The sequence below is a fragment of the Macaca fascicularis genome, chromosome 15, assembly GCF_037993035.2.
Source record: "Macaca fascicularis isolate 582-1 chromosome 15, T2T-MFA8v1.1".
Taxonomy (NCBI): domain Eukaryota; kingdom Metazoa; phylum Chordata; class Mammalia; order Primates; family Cercopithecidae; genus Macaca; species Macaca fascicularis.
Genome location: NC_088389.1, coordinates 81232947 through 81248410, shown reverse-complemented (window position 1 = coordinate 81248410; position 15464 = coordinate 81232947). Strand labels below are relative to the sequence as shown.

The following is a 15464-nucleotide window of genomic DNA, read 5'->3' as shown; positions in this document are numbered from 1 at the left end:
ATGCATAAAACAGTTTTGAGATGCAGGATTATTTCTTTGGAGGTATAGCTGAACTATAATTACTGAATCATACATATCACAAAATTACTTTCTAGAAAGACTGTGCTAATTTATGTCTGCCAACTACGTGCAAGACCTGCCTCTTAATCAGCCCGTGAATTGAATTGTCCTGATGATTTTTGTGGCACCTTCATTCACTTCCTTTCCGTAACATATCCCATGATCACAATCATATGATGACTTTGTATCCTGTGTCTTTATTTTATTATAATCAATGCCTGATTCATGCAGAATATTGCCAAGAAGTTTTACAAATATAATCAGATAAGAGAGGAGAGATCAGGATCATGTTCTTTAACTCTGTATTGATGTCTGGATGATACTTCAAGTTGTTTGAGATGAAGTCTTTGTGCCAAAACCTGGCTAATGGCTGTGAGGGCACCTAGAGGACTCACTAAAAGATGACTGTTCTTCAGTGTGCACGTTACCTGCCTCCATATGGTAAGTGGTGGAGAGTTAAAACCATTACATGGATCACTTAGGACAAAAAAAATTTTACTTTAAATTTTCTGGTGATTTGGGAGCAAAACTAGGATAACTCTTTCGCACTTGCAGTATTCCATAATTGCCGCAGTTTTTGACTTTTTCTACTTTGCGCAGTAAAAATGTTGCTCTACAACCCTTAATTTCTGTAATTTTTCCAGCCTCAGTTTTCCTCAATGAATGTTCCTAGTTTGTGTAATGTTCTTTAGGTTGCTAATTTCTGCCTCCAGAGCCAGGAGGTCTGTCTTCTTTTAATTATTCAGAAACGTAAATTTTGGGGAAACCAGAATCAGGCTATTTCCCTGTTTTTCATTTGGAAATTCCTGCATTCATAAATAGTTGCTTGTAACCTTTTAATGAATATGCATTAGGAACTGTTTTGAAAATTTATTATTTAGGGATTATTTATTAGCCTGGTTACTTGCCAGAGTGGTACATTTAAAAAAAGTTTGTCCACCCGTCTGCTTCGTCCCATAATCCCCCCAAACAGTCATCAACTAGGAGAATTGTAATATGCAAATAGGCCATCTGCAGTGTCTAAATGGGAGGATAGCTTCCAAGTTTTAGTCAGAAACCTGCCAGGGGCAGGGCAATAATTTCAGTAGCATTCTTCAAAGGGGGAGGATCTCTTAAGAGGCAGCATGATTAAAAATGCTTCCGTAGTAAATAAGGACACTAGAATTGGGTGTCCAGGCCACTTGTGAGCAGAAAGTCTCCTGTTTCCAGATTTGGCTGCACTTATGGGATACTCATGTTTCATCATAGGTGTGTGTCCTCAGCTTTATTCTTTTAATACCTCTACAAAGACAAAAAAAGTGATACCAGTTTAAAAATGTGGAAGAATATTAATTGGAATTGAACAGTACCTGTGGTTTTCTCGTATGACCTTGGGCTTGTCTTATTCTCTGAGAAAGTGGGCTGGTAGGTAGGTGCTCTCAATGTCCTTAATTTCAAAATGAAGAAGGTCAGAGCAGCCATGGTAAGTAAAGAATAATGGATCCTGAGCCTGACCTTTTGGTCACTCTGTTGGCAGGGTACGTGCCTGGGGCATGAAAACCAAGACTTAAAGACGGCCAATCCTCTGCGGCCGTTTTTGAGAGTAAGACTATGCTTGCTATAATATGGCAGAATGAAATTATACCTGCTCCTTTCTTAGTTCTTCCCTTTCTTTCTTTCTTTCTTTTTTTTTTTTTTAAGCATTCATTCTCCTTTAGTTTGTTGTTTGAAAGTGTGAAATAAAGTCCTGGTTCTATTCTTTCCCCTTCCCCTTCCATCCAAGTGGGCCCCTTTGTGGTAAGGGTGAGGGATGAGAAGATACATCTGAACGTTGCCAGATGTAGAAGCTGTGTCCTGTCACTAGGAGGAGCTTGTGGGAAGCTAGCTAGAGAGGTTCAGAAAGTAGAGTTGTTGGATATATGGCCCTAGGTGTTGTATATGTATGTAGTTCAAATGGAATTAGATTCTATATAGGGTAGTGTGTAGACTGAGAACAAAATGACCTATCAGTCTTAGGGAATGAATTAAGAAGGTTGCCTGTGAAGGACAAGCCAGAGAGAAAGTAGGAAATCCAGAAGAGATTGATGTTCTAAAAGTTAAGACTGGGCAATGTTTCAAGAAGAATGTAATCGGCAAATGAAGGTTCAATGTGTTTTTTGTTTGCATTTGCTTTTTATTTGGAAATCATTTCAAACTTACAGAAAAACATTATAAAGAATACCTGTTCCTTTGTTTATCTAATTCACCTTTTCTTATATTTAACCCTATTTACTTTATAATTTCCTGCACACACACACACACACACACACACACACACACACACCACTCACCATATATTTTTTCTGAACCATTTTGAGGATACGTTACTATATCATGGCCCTTACTTCTAAATACCTAAGTATTATTCTCTTATACTATAACCCCAGCACTATTATAAACTTGAGTAAATTTAACATTGATACAATTTTAAAAATCAGATCTAATATTCAGATTCCAATTAACCAGTTAACCCAATGACATTTTAATAATATTTTTCTCTCTCATACTGGTTCTATTCTGGGGTCAAATACTTCATTTTGTTTCATTCATTCTTTTCTTTTAATCTGAAACATTTGCACAGTCTTGGTTTATCTCATTTTTAAGACTGCATCCTGCCCATTAAAAATGCAGTGGCTTTCAGTTTGAGGTTGTTATTGCCTCTTGATTAGATTCAGGGTAATGCAATCTCAGTTGGAATATTGTGTAGTGATGTGTCCTTGCCAGGATGTACAATCTGCAGGCACCTAATGCCCATTGGTGGCGATAATTTTGAACATCCCTTCACAGTGTTGTCTAGTTTCTTGGTTATATAATTATTTTCTCTTTCTTCCCTTGCAGTAAGTGGTCTATGGGGAGCTACTGTAAGGTCATGTAGATATCCTCCTTCTCCTCAAAATCAGTGCAAGATTTAGCATCCATTGATGATTATTACTGGGTCCAGTCTTTACAGTGATAGGTGCGCAAACATGATTTTCCATCTCCATGCTCTTTCCATGTTTACCATTCAGCCTTTGACAATTTTACTGTAAGCAAGAGTCTCACATCATTTCCATTTATTTATTTTTTATTTGTGTGCACTCATGAGCTCCCATTTTCCATTGGTTCATAATTTACCACTCCATTCAATTTGAGCCCTCCATCAAATTTGAGTTGGTCAGTGTGGGCGCTTTCAGCCTGGCTCCTGTGTCCATGTGGCATGTTCCCTTTACTTATTTTTGACAAATTTTTCACTTTCTGGCATAACAATGTGATTAGGCTCATCTTGTATATACCGTAGCCCTGGAGCCATCCATTCCTTTGAGGAGCCCAGATTCCTTTTAGTGGATAAAGGGTACAGGCAGTGTGGTCTGTGTTTTCCGTGAGCCTCTGTGCCGTGTGAAGTGTTGGGCCCAGGCTTTGGGAACTATCTGTTTCTGGGTAGATGCTGGGTCAAGTGGAAATGTTGGGGGTACTAAGGAAGAACGGTTTTGATTTGCAGTTGTTAACTGAAGAATATCTGTTCAGAGTGTGAGTGAGATGAAAATTGTTCCTGTATTTAATTTGTTTGTAAGCCTTGGCTAGAGTTGGCCTGACAGATTGTATCCCTTTCCCTCTGGTCATACTTTTTTGGGAGGGAGCTGGCCTGCATTTTAATGAACACGCACATTTTGGCACTCTCTCATGCTTGCATTTTTAGTTGTCTTCTTGTCTCACCATGCTCTGTGGGTGCCCATTTAATACTGGTTCATCCTATGTGAATGGGCAGGGGGAGGTGGTGAGTGGAGGGTATTCTGGTTCCCTTGGTGGCAGCAGCCTGCAGAGGCCACATAGTCCACTTCTGTTGTTGATTGAATCCTGGTCCAGAAGCCCCACTTTGTATTGCTGTGTGGAATGAGCAGAATCTTTACTGTGGCAACACACAGTTCATTTTTTACAGTCCCCCTCCTTTCATTGCCTCCTAACTTGCAAGTCACCTGATGCTTTCTGACACTTTCTTACCAGTATGGAGCTATTTAAAATGCACTCCTATTTTTCTCATCTCATGGGATCCTCTGGACAATACCTTGTGTGATAATCAGGCAGAGATTAATTCTATTTTACAGACAAGGAAACAAGGCAAAGAGAGTAAGTTTCCAACGGGGAAAGTTAGTCTCTTTTCCTTAGTAAGTAACAAAGTGCTAGTAAGTGGCAGAACCAGAACTTTAACTTGGCACTTCTGCCTCTCTGTGCTTTCTTCTTGTCTTAGTCAAAAACTGAAGAAGAGAAATGACCCCTGTGGACGAAGCTTAGGTACAGGAATTGGTGGGGTAGATTTCTTCCTCCTTAATCAGCTTCCTGTCTGAAGCTTCACATATTAGGGGTGTCATTTTTCAATGTGAAAGAGAGGCTGAGGTCACTTTGCGTCTTCATGGGAAACCTGTCCCAGGAGGTATGTCTTAAACCCCAGGCTTACCTCAAAACAATTAGAGAACACGGTGTGTGTGACAGCATCAGTCTCACTGCCTGTGGTTGATGAAGCAGAGCAGAAAAGCTGTTTTCTTCTCCTTGTCCTTTATTTCAGTCTTCCTCATCTCATCTTCCCTACCTGAGCTGATGGACTATCTTGTGAGGCTGGGGAGGTGTCCACTTGGCTCTCTGGTTTTGGTTCCCAGAGGGAGGCTCTGGCCGCAGGATACAGCAGATGGAGCCTGTGGGAACCCACGTTTGTGCCTCGGCAGGTGTGGGTCCGGGATGGGTCTGACCTGCACCTGGCACCTGCTTCTTTTATTGCCTCCATATGTCAAGGGGATATGAGCCCATGTGAGTGCTTTCAGATTGCTCTGACCTGAGGCCATAGTTGGGAACGGCAGGAGCATGTTGGGAGGAACAGGGACCTTTGTGAGGGACAGTTGAGGAGCCAGTCTGAGGTTAGAGGACTACACAGCTGCCCCTTTTAGAAACCTTGCTGGGCCGGGGGTGTGGCTTCATTAAGGTCCTAGTTGGGCTGTGTTCTCATCTCCCTTTTATTTCCTGCTCTATTTTTGATTTTGTTATTTTGTTAAAATCTTCATGCTCATGGATTTTTCAAATGGCAGTAATGATTTTTATTTTTATTTTTTTTAAAGAGTAAAACAATGGCAGTCTAGTGCAATTACTTTACGATGTAGCAGGTAACCTCTACCAGTAAATCGAAGGCCATTGAATCAGGAATGTATAAGGATCTGTGAACTCCCTAAAATTAGATGCAAAATGTTACATGTTTGTATGAATATATTTTTCGGAGGAATGGCTCCCATAGCTTTCTGCTGATTCTTGTGGACGTTTGATAGCCCCTCTCCAAAGCATGGCCTCCAATATGTCTTCTTCACATTCCTTTGGAGGACTTGCTTTTCCTTCTGTGTCTCATAGATATCTGAGCACTTTAATTTGTGGAAGAGTCAAAGAAGAGGAGGCCTTGAAAATAGTCTCCTTTCTAGCTGCAAAATTTAGGGGCTGGCTCAGCTTCCCTTCCCCCATTACTGGTTCCCTGAGCAGGTCTGAGCCAGGATGATCTTCTTTAACCTCCACTTTTTGTCAGGCCCTGGTCGTGTGCTGGATGTACCTCTCCTCATCTAATTGTCACAACTACCCTGTAATGAAGGTGCCAAAGACTGAATAACATGTTTCAGTTACCAAATAGAAGAATTGGGACTGTTGGTAAAATCTGCCAGATTCCAAAGCCTGAGTTCTTTCAATACACTCAAGGAATAAAAACATCAGCTGCCGTTTTTATTAGCACTCACCAATGAGACACCATCCTGTCCTATTCCCTCTTGTTCATCCTGCAGCACCATGTATTGCTTCAAAGCCTAGATGGTGCCCAGAGCCCACCTACAGCTCATCTTTCTGTGAGGCAGAGAGCTAGCTTGATCTTTGGGGAATAATGACAGAGCTCTCAGAAGGTGCTGGATCCCTAACCACTTTGCTGGGTTCTTCATTCCTGGCCCACCCGAGAGCTCTTTTGGAAGTAAAGGCCTGAAACCGTGACCTTCTTGGCAACAGTAAAAAGTAACAGATGTCAAGTGTTAGCAAGCAAACCCTATCTGTTATTTGACTTTTAAAATCACAAATAATGAAGTAATCATTATTACAAGGTGTTTTTAATGTAGTCACATTGGCATGAAAAATTTTAATTCTGAGAGTGTAATTTGTATGAAATGCTACGAATATAGTAAATTAAAAAACAAATTGCTGTGACTGTGCTCTGATGGCATTTCGAAAAGGTGTTTGTCATCCTCCCCTGCCCCTTCATCCCTCTGTGATAACGGTAGACAAAGGATAAAACCGAGGTGGACCTCCTTACATAGAGGCTCCAGATGGCATCAGCTGAAAAGACACCTGGCGTCCAGAGAGGCCGTGTGGCTCTTTGTACACAGACCATGGGGATTGTTTATTTTTACTGCTCTGGTGACTCAATACAACAGTGGTCTGGGAAGATTTGGCTTTAGCCTCCTCTCTGTTGTGTTTTAACCTCTTCATGTCTCAGGCTTCTTACTTTTCTCCTGGTGTTTTAGAGTGCAGAGTGGTTGTGTTGATGAGTTCACAGACATTTAAGAGCTCTGAGTTCTTTTGGGTCAGAGGAGTGATTTCTCTTTTTTGCAGTGTAAGGTACAAAACATTAAATATCTGAGACGTGACTGTGAGACCCAAGTCTCAGTTTCTTCTTTGAAACGTGATTATATCATTCAAAATAATAGACTGTATCTTAAATGAGCCAGAATGGATCAAACGTTTTGCATTGTTACTGGCACATGGGCATTCACGAAGTATCTAACTCTTCTCTGTACCCCCTCACTTCTGTATACATGCCTTCAATCTAAATAGAATCTTTGGATTGGCTGGAAGTAGAGTAGGAACATTAATCTATTTCCCAAATGCAGTGCCAAGCTTAAAAATGCATCTCTAGTTCTGGAGATGCCCAGATAACTGTATTTTGGGTGCGTGTGTGTATGTGCACGCACATTTATCTATTTGTGTAAGTATGCATAAATCTGGGTCACCAGATGAAATGTGGCTTGCCTTGCTGACTTTGGACATTTTGATTTAAAGATCTTAAGGTAAGAGTAGTAGAGTAACAGCATACATTTAGAACTAGATGCCTTAGCAGCTGGCTTGGAGGCTTTTTTGTTTTTCTTTTTAATGGGTAGCTTTTTTTTTTTTTTTTTTTTTTTAAATGGGTAGCTTTAATTTCAACCAGAAAGTTCTGGGTAGATTTTTTCTAGCTCAAGGGAGAATTGTATATTGGGCACTAAGTATTAACAGGTAAAATCCTGCCAGCTGCCCTTTTATAGATCTTCAGTGTGAAGCAAGGCTTCGTATAGATTGCCAGTCAAAAATTGATATTGGATCCAATTCCATCAGAGAAGCTTTAGTATTTTTAGAAGTAACACTCACCCTAGCATAGCATGCGGTGATACATAATACCAACTGTTTATAAAAATCCATGTTTTAATTAATTTCTAGAAAATTAAATTACCTTTTTATTTTCCCCCCCGATGCCTTCTGTCTATCAAACAGAAGGAAACTGCATTAGAGTTCATGATGTGGCCTTTGCAGGGACTTAGATGAACTGGGATGTTGACCTTTATAGTATGATGATTGCGTGGAGTTTGGGTGGCGGGGAGGCAGGAAATCTGGGTTCTAGCCCCAGTTCTGCCTTCCGTGAAGTATGTGACCTGGACTAGTCACAAGGCCTTTGTGGCCCTCAGATTGTGAGTTATTAAACAAAGGGGTTGCATGAAATTCCCATTGTGTTTTAATTTTGGTAAATTATTATAATTTCATGATAGAAATGAAATATAGTGTGCAAGTATTTTTCCTAAAATTGTGAGATCATGTCTGTTAGATCCATGCAGCTTGGGTGGATCCACCAGCCTTTTTTATAATGAAGGCTCTGAAATATTTATTGAATGAATGAATGGTGCTAATAAGGTGATGGAAATAATTTTTCATTCACAAATTGCTAACATGCTGCCTTTCATTTCATAACATTCTTCCAAAATATGATATTCTTGTGGCTGTTATTGAGTATAAACTGGATACTTCTGGATACAGCTCTGGTTGTACATAAGTGTTTTTCTAACTAAAGGATAGTTTGGGGAAAATGAGATTTAAAGAACCAAGATAGTGATTTTTGGTGATTTAGCACTATATCCTTGCCATTTTTCGTGGATTCCCTTGTCTTATATTCAAAGAACATTTTCAGATTGCCTTAAGCCTGTTTCCTGTTTATCCAGGTTTCACTTTTCATTGGTGGGCTACTACAAGGCCTAACTCCTGCATATACCTGTGTCTGGGTGTCTCAGTCCAGGAAGTTCTGTAGTCCTGTTTATGCCATGGATTTGGACTTTGAAATATTCAGCAACTATTTTTTTCTGTATATATTTTGGGTTCTCTTACACCACTGTTTAAAATGTGGTTCCCAGGCCACCTGTAATGGAATCACGTGGAGGTGCTTGAAAAAGGGGCATGTTTCTGGTTAATGTGCCATTCTTACTGGAGCAGAACCTGTTGGGGACAGACATAAAAAGACTCATATTTTGCAAGTGACTCAAATTTTAACTCACCTCAGAATCATTGCTTTTGGAAATCAGGGTTATAGCTTTGTTCATGTTCTTAGAATCTAACATAGAATTCAATGAATATTTTTGAGCAATAAGTGAGCCATGTGAGTTGCTGGATTTGTAGTAATTAGAAAGCTATACAATACCTTTACCAGCCTTTTTATAATGAAAGCTCTGAAATATTTATTGAATGAATAAATGGTGCCAATAATAAGGTGATGGAAATAATTTTTCATTCACAAATTGCTAACATACTGCCTTTCCTTTCATAATGGTCTTCCAAAAACCAGTATTCTTGTGACTGTTATTGAGTATAAACTGGATACTTCTGGATACAGCTCTGGTTGTACATAAGTGTTTTTCACCTTGTATTACACACTTACACACACACACACCCCACTCTGTTTTTTGGAAGCCTGCAAGTGATCACACGTATCAATGCTAGGAATGACGTCAAGTAGACTGGCTGGGAAGGGCAGAATGTGGTAGGTGGTTAAAAAGCAAAAGGCGGCCGGGCGCGGTGGCTCAAGCCTGTAATCCCAGCACTTTGGGAGGCCGAGACGGGCGGATCACGAGGTCAGGAGATCGAGACCATCCTGGCTAACACGGTGAAACCCCGTCTCTACTAAAAAATACAAAAAACTAGCTGGGCGAGGTGGCAGGCGCCTGTAGTCCCAGCTGCTCGGGAGGCTGAGGCAGGAGAATGGCGTGAACCCGGGAGGCGGAGCTTGCAGTGAGCTGAGATCCGGCCACTGCACTCCAGCCTGGGCGGCAGAGCGAGACTCCGTCTCAAAAAAAAAAAAAAAAAAAAAAAAAAAGCAAAAGGCACGTGCTCTGTGACTTTTTGCCTTTTCTTGTTGTCTTAAGACTTTTGTGATGGTTACATAACACCAGTGGGACCAGAGACTAGGGAAGGCCAAAGATGCACTGCTTAAGGAAATTTCTACTGCTTAACAGTTATTCTGGAGCTCAAATATTTCCTGTTTTTTATGCAATAATGTACCCTTTCCAGTCTCCAAATCCCATTAGGCAGAAGGAGGTCGGGGAGTTGGAGATAGTAGGTTGGATCTGAGGCTCAGTCTCTTGCCTGCTGTTTTATGGGCAAGGTGGGGCAGGACCTGTAAAAATTCCTTCACCCATGGCCCTTTTCTCCTACAATGACTGTAGAAAATTAGAACCCTTTAAGCGTAAGGATCCAATTAGGATGATAGGAAGGAGAGATAAGTAGCAATAGATTTAATATGTGATTTTTGATAATGTTAAAAATATCCCAAGCCTATGCATGCAGTGATTGCTTGATATTCTAGTTTTAATTTGAGTTATAGCATAGAGATGGTGACACTATAGAGGAAAAAGCCCGCAATTACTTTTGCACCAACCTAATACTAAGTTTTATATTTCACATTTATAGGCTTGTTTCATCAACAGAGCAGTTTCCAAGGGTTCAAGGAAACGTTGTTCGATGTTTTCTCTCATCCATCCCCCTATGGAGGGACGTGGAGAGGAGAGTTGGTTTTGAAGGTGCAGTTCTTGCTTTTGTAGCATGTAGTTAAAATAAAAACCACAGTGTAGTGTTCTGACATCCTCTCTTGCTCAGACATGGGGCGTATTTGGTGAACCTTGGCCATTCTAACAACTGTTCCTGCGGCTGTTTCTTGTGTCATTCTTTTCTGGGCTTTATTGTAATGTAAACCCACCAAATAAGATTTCTGGCAGTTCTGTAGATGGAAAATATAAGGACTCAATTTGTAGGTAAGTGGTTTCTATCCTGGAGAAAGCAAAGCCCATCATACTGGATGTTCACATCAGCTGGGCTGGATGACAATGTTGGTGAGTCAGTGCTTTGAAGGCCCTAAGGTTAAATGTTTTGAATACCACTCTCATGCATAGTATTTTGGGTTCAGTGGGGCTTTAAAACGTCGTTTGTTCTCCTCATTTTCCATCATCTTCTGCAAACTTAACAATTTCCTATACTTTTTCTGAAAATGAGCCTTTTAATCTCCCAATCCATAGCTGGAGGAGCCTCACTTTGAAAAGTAAAGTGGTTGGCTTATTGATAACTTCAGGGCTGCTCCTTGCTTACATGCTGATGTTTACTTTTTGAACTTGACCTAAAAAATGTCAATACTTTGTTATGGTTTTGAAATGTATCTGATAATTTCTTTCTGAGCATGTTAAAAGTCTTAATTTTCTTGGCAAAAGAATTTTCCTTTTAGGGTTCAGTATCTGCTTTTCAGGGTTGTTTCTGGAAAGATTTTAAGATAGCTTAAGGGCTTTCTTAACCACATAAAACATAATTTCCTCAATACATTTTGGGGGAAAAATCAATAATCAGTGTTAGTGTAACACTAATTAGTGAATGCCATTTGCTTTAATGCTGGGCTAAAATTGCCCTTGAATTTAAAAATTACTTAAATCTTATAGCCAAAAAAAAAGGGAAATATTGCAAACAAGTCTTTTGTCATAATAACAACCTATCCATGGCAGTAGAGAAAAATAATTTAAAAATCTACGATCTCTAACACTACTGTTTTTAGTTTTGCATGTTCTGTCTTTGCTGACATAGCTACAAAGCACAATTATTGGAACTACAGTATTTATTTTGATTTTTGGTTTTTATTATGTATCTAATCACCGTTTTCATTTTCCCATATACTCTACAAATGTCACTGTCATGGCTACACATTGGGTTGTCCAGGTGATTTACTGTGAGCATGCCCATATTCTCAGAGTTTAGATTCCATCCAGTTATTTGAAATTGTAGATTATGTTATAGTGAATGTATTTTTGCCTATGTTTTTCTTTTAATGATTACATCTTTTAATTAAATTTGGACTTTTAAATTTGGAATTTCTGGGTCACAGTTATTTTGTGGCCCTGAAATAATATTCTGTGTTATACTTTTAGAAATAGTTTTTATTCTTCTAACCAACCAGAGCACAAGTGACAGGCAAGCTTTTAGCTTTAGTACAAGGATATTCTTAACGCATCCTGAAGATTTTGTGCTCTCAATGTGTCCCTGCTATTTTGAGCTTTCCTGAAAAAGATTCTGTCAGGGGCTTCTGCTAATTAAATTGAATTGGTCCAGTTTTGTTGCAAACAGGTAACGGATTGTGGTGTTTTATTCCTTGATACTTATTGCTGAAACAAGTTTTATGAAAAAAAGGAGAGTATTAGCCTGGGGACAAAAGTAGTTTGGAGTTCTGTAGAGGAGCTGCCAGTATTAATGAACTATCACTTGGAGCCTGCAGCCTGCCAGACTCGGCTTTTCCTCTCCTGGGCCAGCCATCATTGGTCTTCCACATTGCCAACTAAGCCTTTTCAGTGGCTTCTGATATAGGTCTTGTTTCTCAAGTGAGTGTGCCCTCAGGAGGGAAACTGGGCAATCTGAGAAGGGAGCTTTGATTTCACAACCATGTGGGAATGCCAGTAGAATGAGATGCCATGATGAGCGTGGGTACCTGCCCTTCTTGGCAGGAGTAGACTGGAAATCACTTGGTGTTACTGCAAGCCTTTCCATTGATGTGTACCTCCGGTGTGGGAGGATACTACTCTCGATGGCTGCACTGCTGCCAGTGACGTTAAAAAGTCACCCAGGTAAAAGCATGGGTAACTGCTTAACATGTATTAAATGAAAAAGCAAAATGCGAAATGGTCTAGGTACTGTACAAGTGTCCTAAAATTTCAGCATATGGTCAAAATAATATTAATATAAGAAAGTGCAAATAGCTGTAATAAGTTGTAATGAGATTAAAAGGCATTTCTTTTTCTTTTTCTTTTGCACCAACATGTTCTTTTTTTTTTTTTTTTTTTTTTTTTGTTTGGAGCAAAACAGATTTATTTATTTATTTATTTATTTATTTTTTTTTAAAATTTATTTATTATTATTATACTTTAAGTTGTAGGGTACATGTGCATAACGTGCAGGTTTGTTACATATGTATACTTGTGCCATGTTGCTGTGCTGCACCCATCAACTCGTCATTTACATCAGGTATAACTCCCAATGCAATCCCTCCCCCCTCCCCCCTCCCCATGATAGGCCCCGGTGTGTGATGTTCCCCTTCTTGAGTCCGAGTGATCTCATTGTTCAGTTCCCACCTATGAGTGAGAACATGCGGTGTTTGGTTTTCTGTTCTTGTGATAGTTTGCTAAGAATGATGGATTCCAGCTGCATCCAAGTCCCTACAAAGGACTCAAACTCATCCTTTTTTATGGCTGCATAGTATTCCATGGTGTATATGTGCCACATTTTCTTAATCCAATCTGTCACTGATGGACATTTGGGTTGATTCCAAGTCTTTGCTATTGTGAATAGTGCTGCAATAAACATACGTGTGCATGTGTCTTTATAGCAGCATAATTTATAATCCTTTGGGTATATACCCAGTAATGGGATGGCTGGGTCATATGGTACATCTAGTTCTAGATCCTTGAGGAATCGCCATACTGTTTTCCATAATGGTTGAACTAGCTTACAATCCCACCAACAGTGTAAAAGTGTTCCTATTTCTCCACATCCTCTCCAGCACCTGTTGTTTCCTGACTTTTTTAATGATTGCCATTCTAACTGGTGTGAGATGGTATCTCATTGTGGTTTTGATTTGCATTTCTCTGATGGCCAGTGATGATGAGCATTTTTTCATGTGTCTGTTGGCTGTATGAATGTCTTCTTTTGAGAAATGTCTGTTCATGTCCTTTGCCCACTTTTTGATGGGGTTGTTTGTTTTTTTCTTGTAAATTTGTTTGAGTTCTTTGTAGGTTCTGGATATTAGCCCTTTGTCAGATGAGTAGATTGCAAAAATTTTCTCCCATTCTGTAGGTTGCCTGTTCACTCTGATGGTAGTTTCTTTTGCTGTGCAGAAGCTCTTTAGTTTAATGAGATCCCATTTGTCAATTTTGGCTTTTGCTGCCGTTGCTTTTGGTGTTTTAGACATGAAATCTTTGCCCATGCCTATGTCCTGAATGGTACTACCTAGGTTTTCCTCTAGGATTTTTATGGTATTAGGTCTAACATTTAAGTCTCTAATCCATCTTGAATTAATTTTCGTATAAGGAGTAAGGAAAGGATCCAGTTTCAGCTTTCTACTTATGGCTAGCCAATTTTCCCAGCACCATTTATTAAATAGGGAATCCTTTCCCCATTTCTTGTTTCTCTCAGGTTTGTCAAAGATCAAATGGCTGTAGATGTGTGGTATTATTTCTGAGGACTCTGTTCTGTTCCATTGGTCTATATCTCTGTTTTGGTACCAGTACCATGCTGTTTTGGTTACTGTAGCCTTGTAGTATAGTTTGAAGTCAGGTAGCGTGATGCCTCCAGCTTTGTTCTTTTGACTTAGGATTGTCTTGGAGATGCGGGCTCTTTTTTGGTTCCATATGAACTTTAAAGCAGTTTTTTCCAATTCTGTGAAGAAACTCATTGGTAGCTTGATGGGGATGGCATTGAATCTATAAATTACCTTGGGCAGTATGGCCATTTTCACGATATTGATTCTTCCTATCCATGAGCATGGTATGTTCTTCCATTTGTTTGTGTCCTCTTTTATTTCACTGAGCAGTGGTTTGTAGTTCTCCTTGAAGAGGTCCTTTACATCCCTTGTCAGTTGGATTCCTAGGTATTTTATTCTCTTTGAAGCAATTGTGAATGGAAGTTCATTCCTGATTTGGCTCTCTGTTTGTCTGTTACTGGTGTATACAAATGCTTGTGATTTTTGCACATTAATTTTGTATCCTGAGACTTTGCTGAAGTTGCTTATCAGCTTAAGGAGATTTTGGGCTGAGACAATGGGGTTTTCTAAATATACAATCATGTCATCTGCAAAGAGGGACAATTTGACTTCTTCTTTTCCTAACTGAATACCCTTGATTTCTTTCTCTTGCCTGATTGCCCTAGCCAGAACTTCCAACACTATGTTGAATAGGAGTGGTGAGAGAGGGCATCCCTGTCTTGTGCCAGTTTTCAAAGGGAATTTTTCCAGTTTTTGCCCATTCAGTATGATATTGGCTGTGGGTTTGTCATAAATAGCTCTTATTATTTTGAGGTACGTTCCATCAATACCGAATTTATTGAGCGTTTTTAGCATGAAGGGCTGTTGAATTTTGTCAAAAGCCTTTTCTGCATCTATTGAGATAATCATGTGGTTCTTGTCTTTGGTTCTGTTTATATGCTGGATTATGTTTATTGATTTGCGAATGTTGAACCAGCCTTGCATCCCAGGGATGAAGCCCACTTGATCATGGTGGATAAGCTTTTTGATGTGTTGCTGAATCCGGTTTGCCAGTATTTTATTGAGGATTTTTGCATCGATGTTCATCAGGGATATTGGTCTAAAATTCTCTTTTTTTGTTGTGTCCTTGCCAGGCTTTGGTATCAGGATGATATTGGCCTCATAAAATGAGTTAGGGAGGATTCCCTCTTTTTCTATTGATTGGAATAGTTTCAGAAGGAATGGTACCAACTCCTCCTTGTACCTCTGGTAGAATTCAGCTGTGAATCCATCTGGTCCTGGACTTTTTTTGGTTGGTAGGCTATTAATTGTTGCCTCAATTTCAGAGCCTGCTATTGGTCTATTCAGGGATTCAACTTCTTCCTGGTTTAGTCTTGGAAGAGTGTAAGTGTCCAGGAAATTATCCATTTCTTCTAGATTTTCCAGTTTATTTGCATAGAGGTGTTTATAGTATTCTCTGATGGTAGTTTGTATTTCTGTGGGGTCGGTGGTGATATCCCCTTTATCATTTTTAATTGCGTCGATTTGATTCTTCTCTCTTTTCTTCTTTATTAGTCTGGCTAGTGGTCTGTCAATTTTGTTGATCTTTTCAAAAAAC

The 15464-nt window shown here is 39.6% G+C and overlaps 1 protein-coding gene across 4 annotated transcripts in view; it reads left to right on the top strand.

Moving 5' to 3' along the window:
• The window catches only part of SH3GL2 (SH3 domain containing GRB2 like 2, endophilin A1), a 232440-nt gene that overhangs the window by 45581 nt on the left and 171395 nt on the right, over positions 1-15464 (top strand). The window contains exon 1 of one of the 4 annotated variants that reach the window (XM_065530482.2): positions 484-501. The exons of the other annotated variants lie outside the window; for them this stretch is intronic. Within the exon in view, the coding sequence (XP_065386554.1) occupies positions 499-501 (3 nt within the window). The 5' untranslated portion in view covers positions 484-498. Of the gene's footprint in view, positions 1-483; positions 502-15464 lie in introns of those variants that run through there. 4 annotated transcript variants of the gene reach the window in all.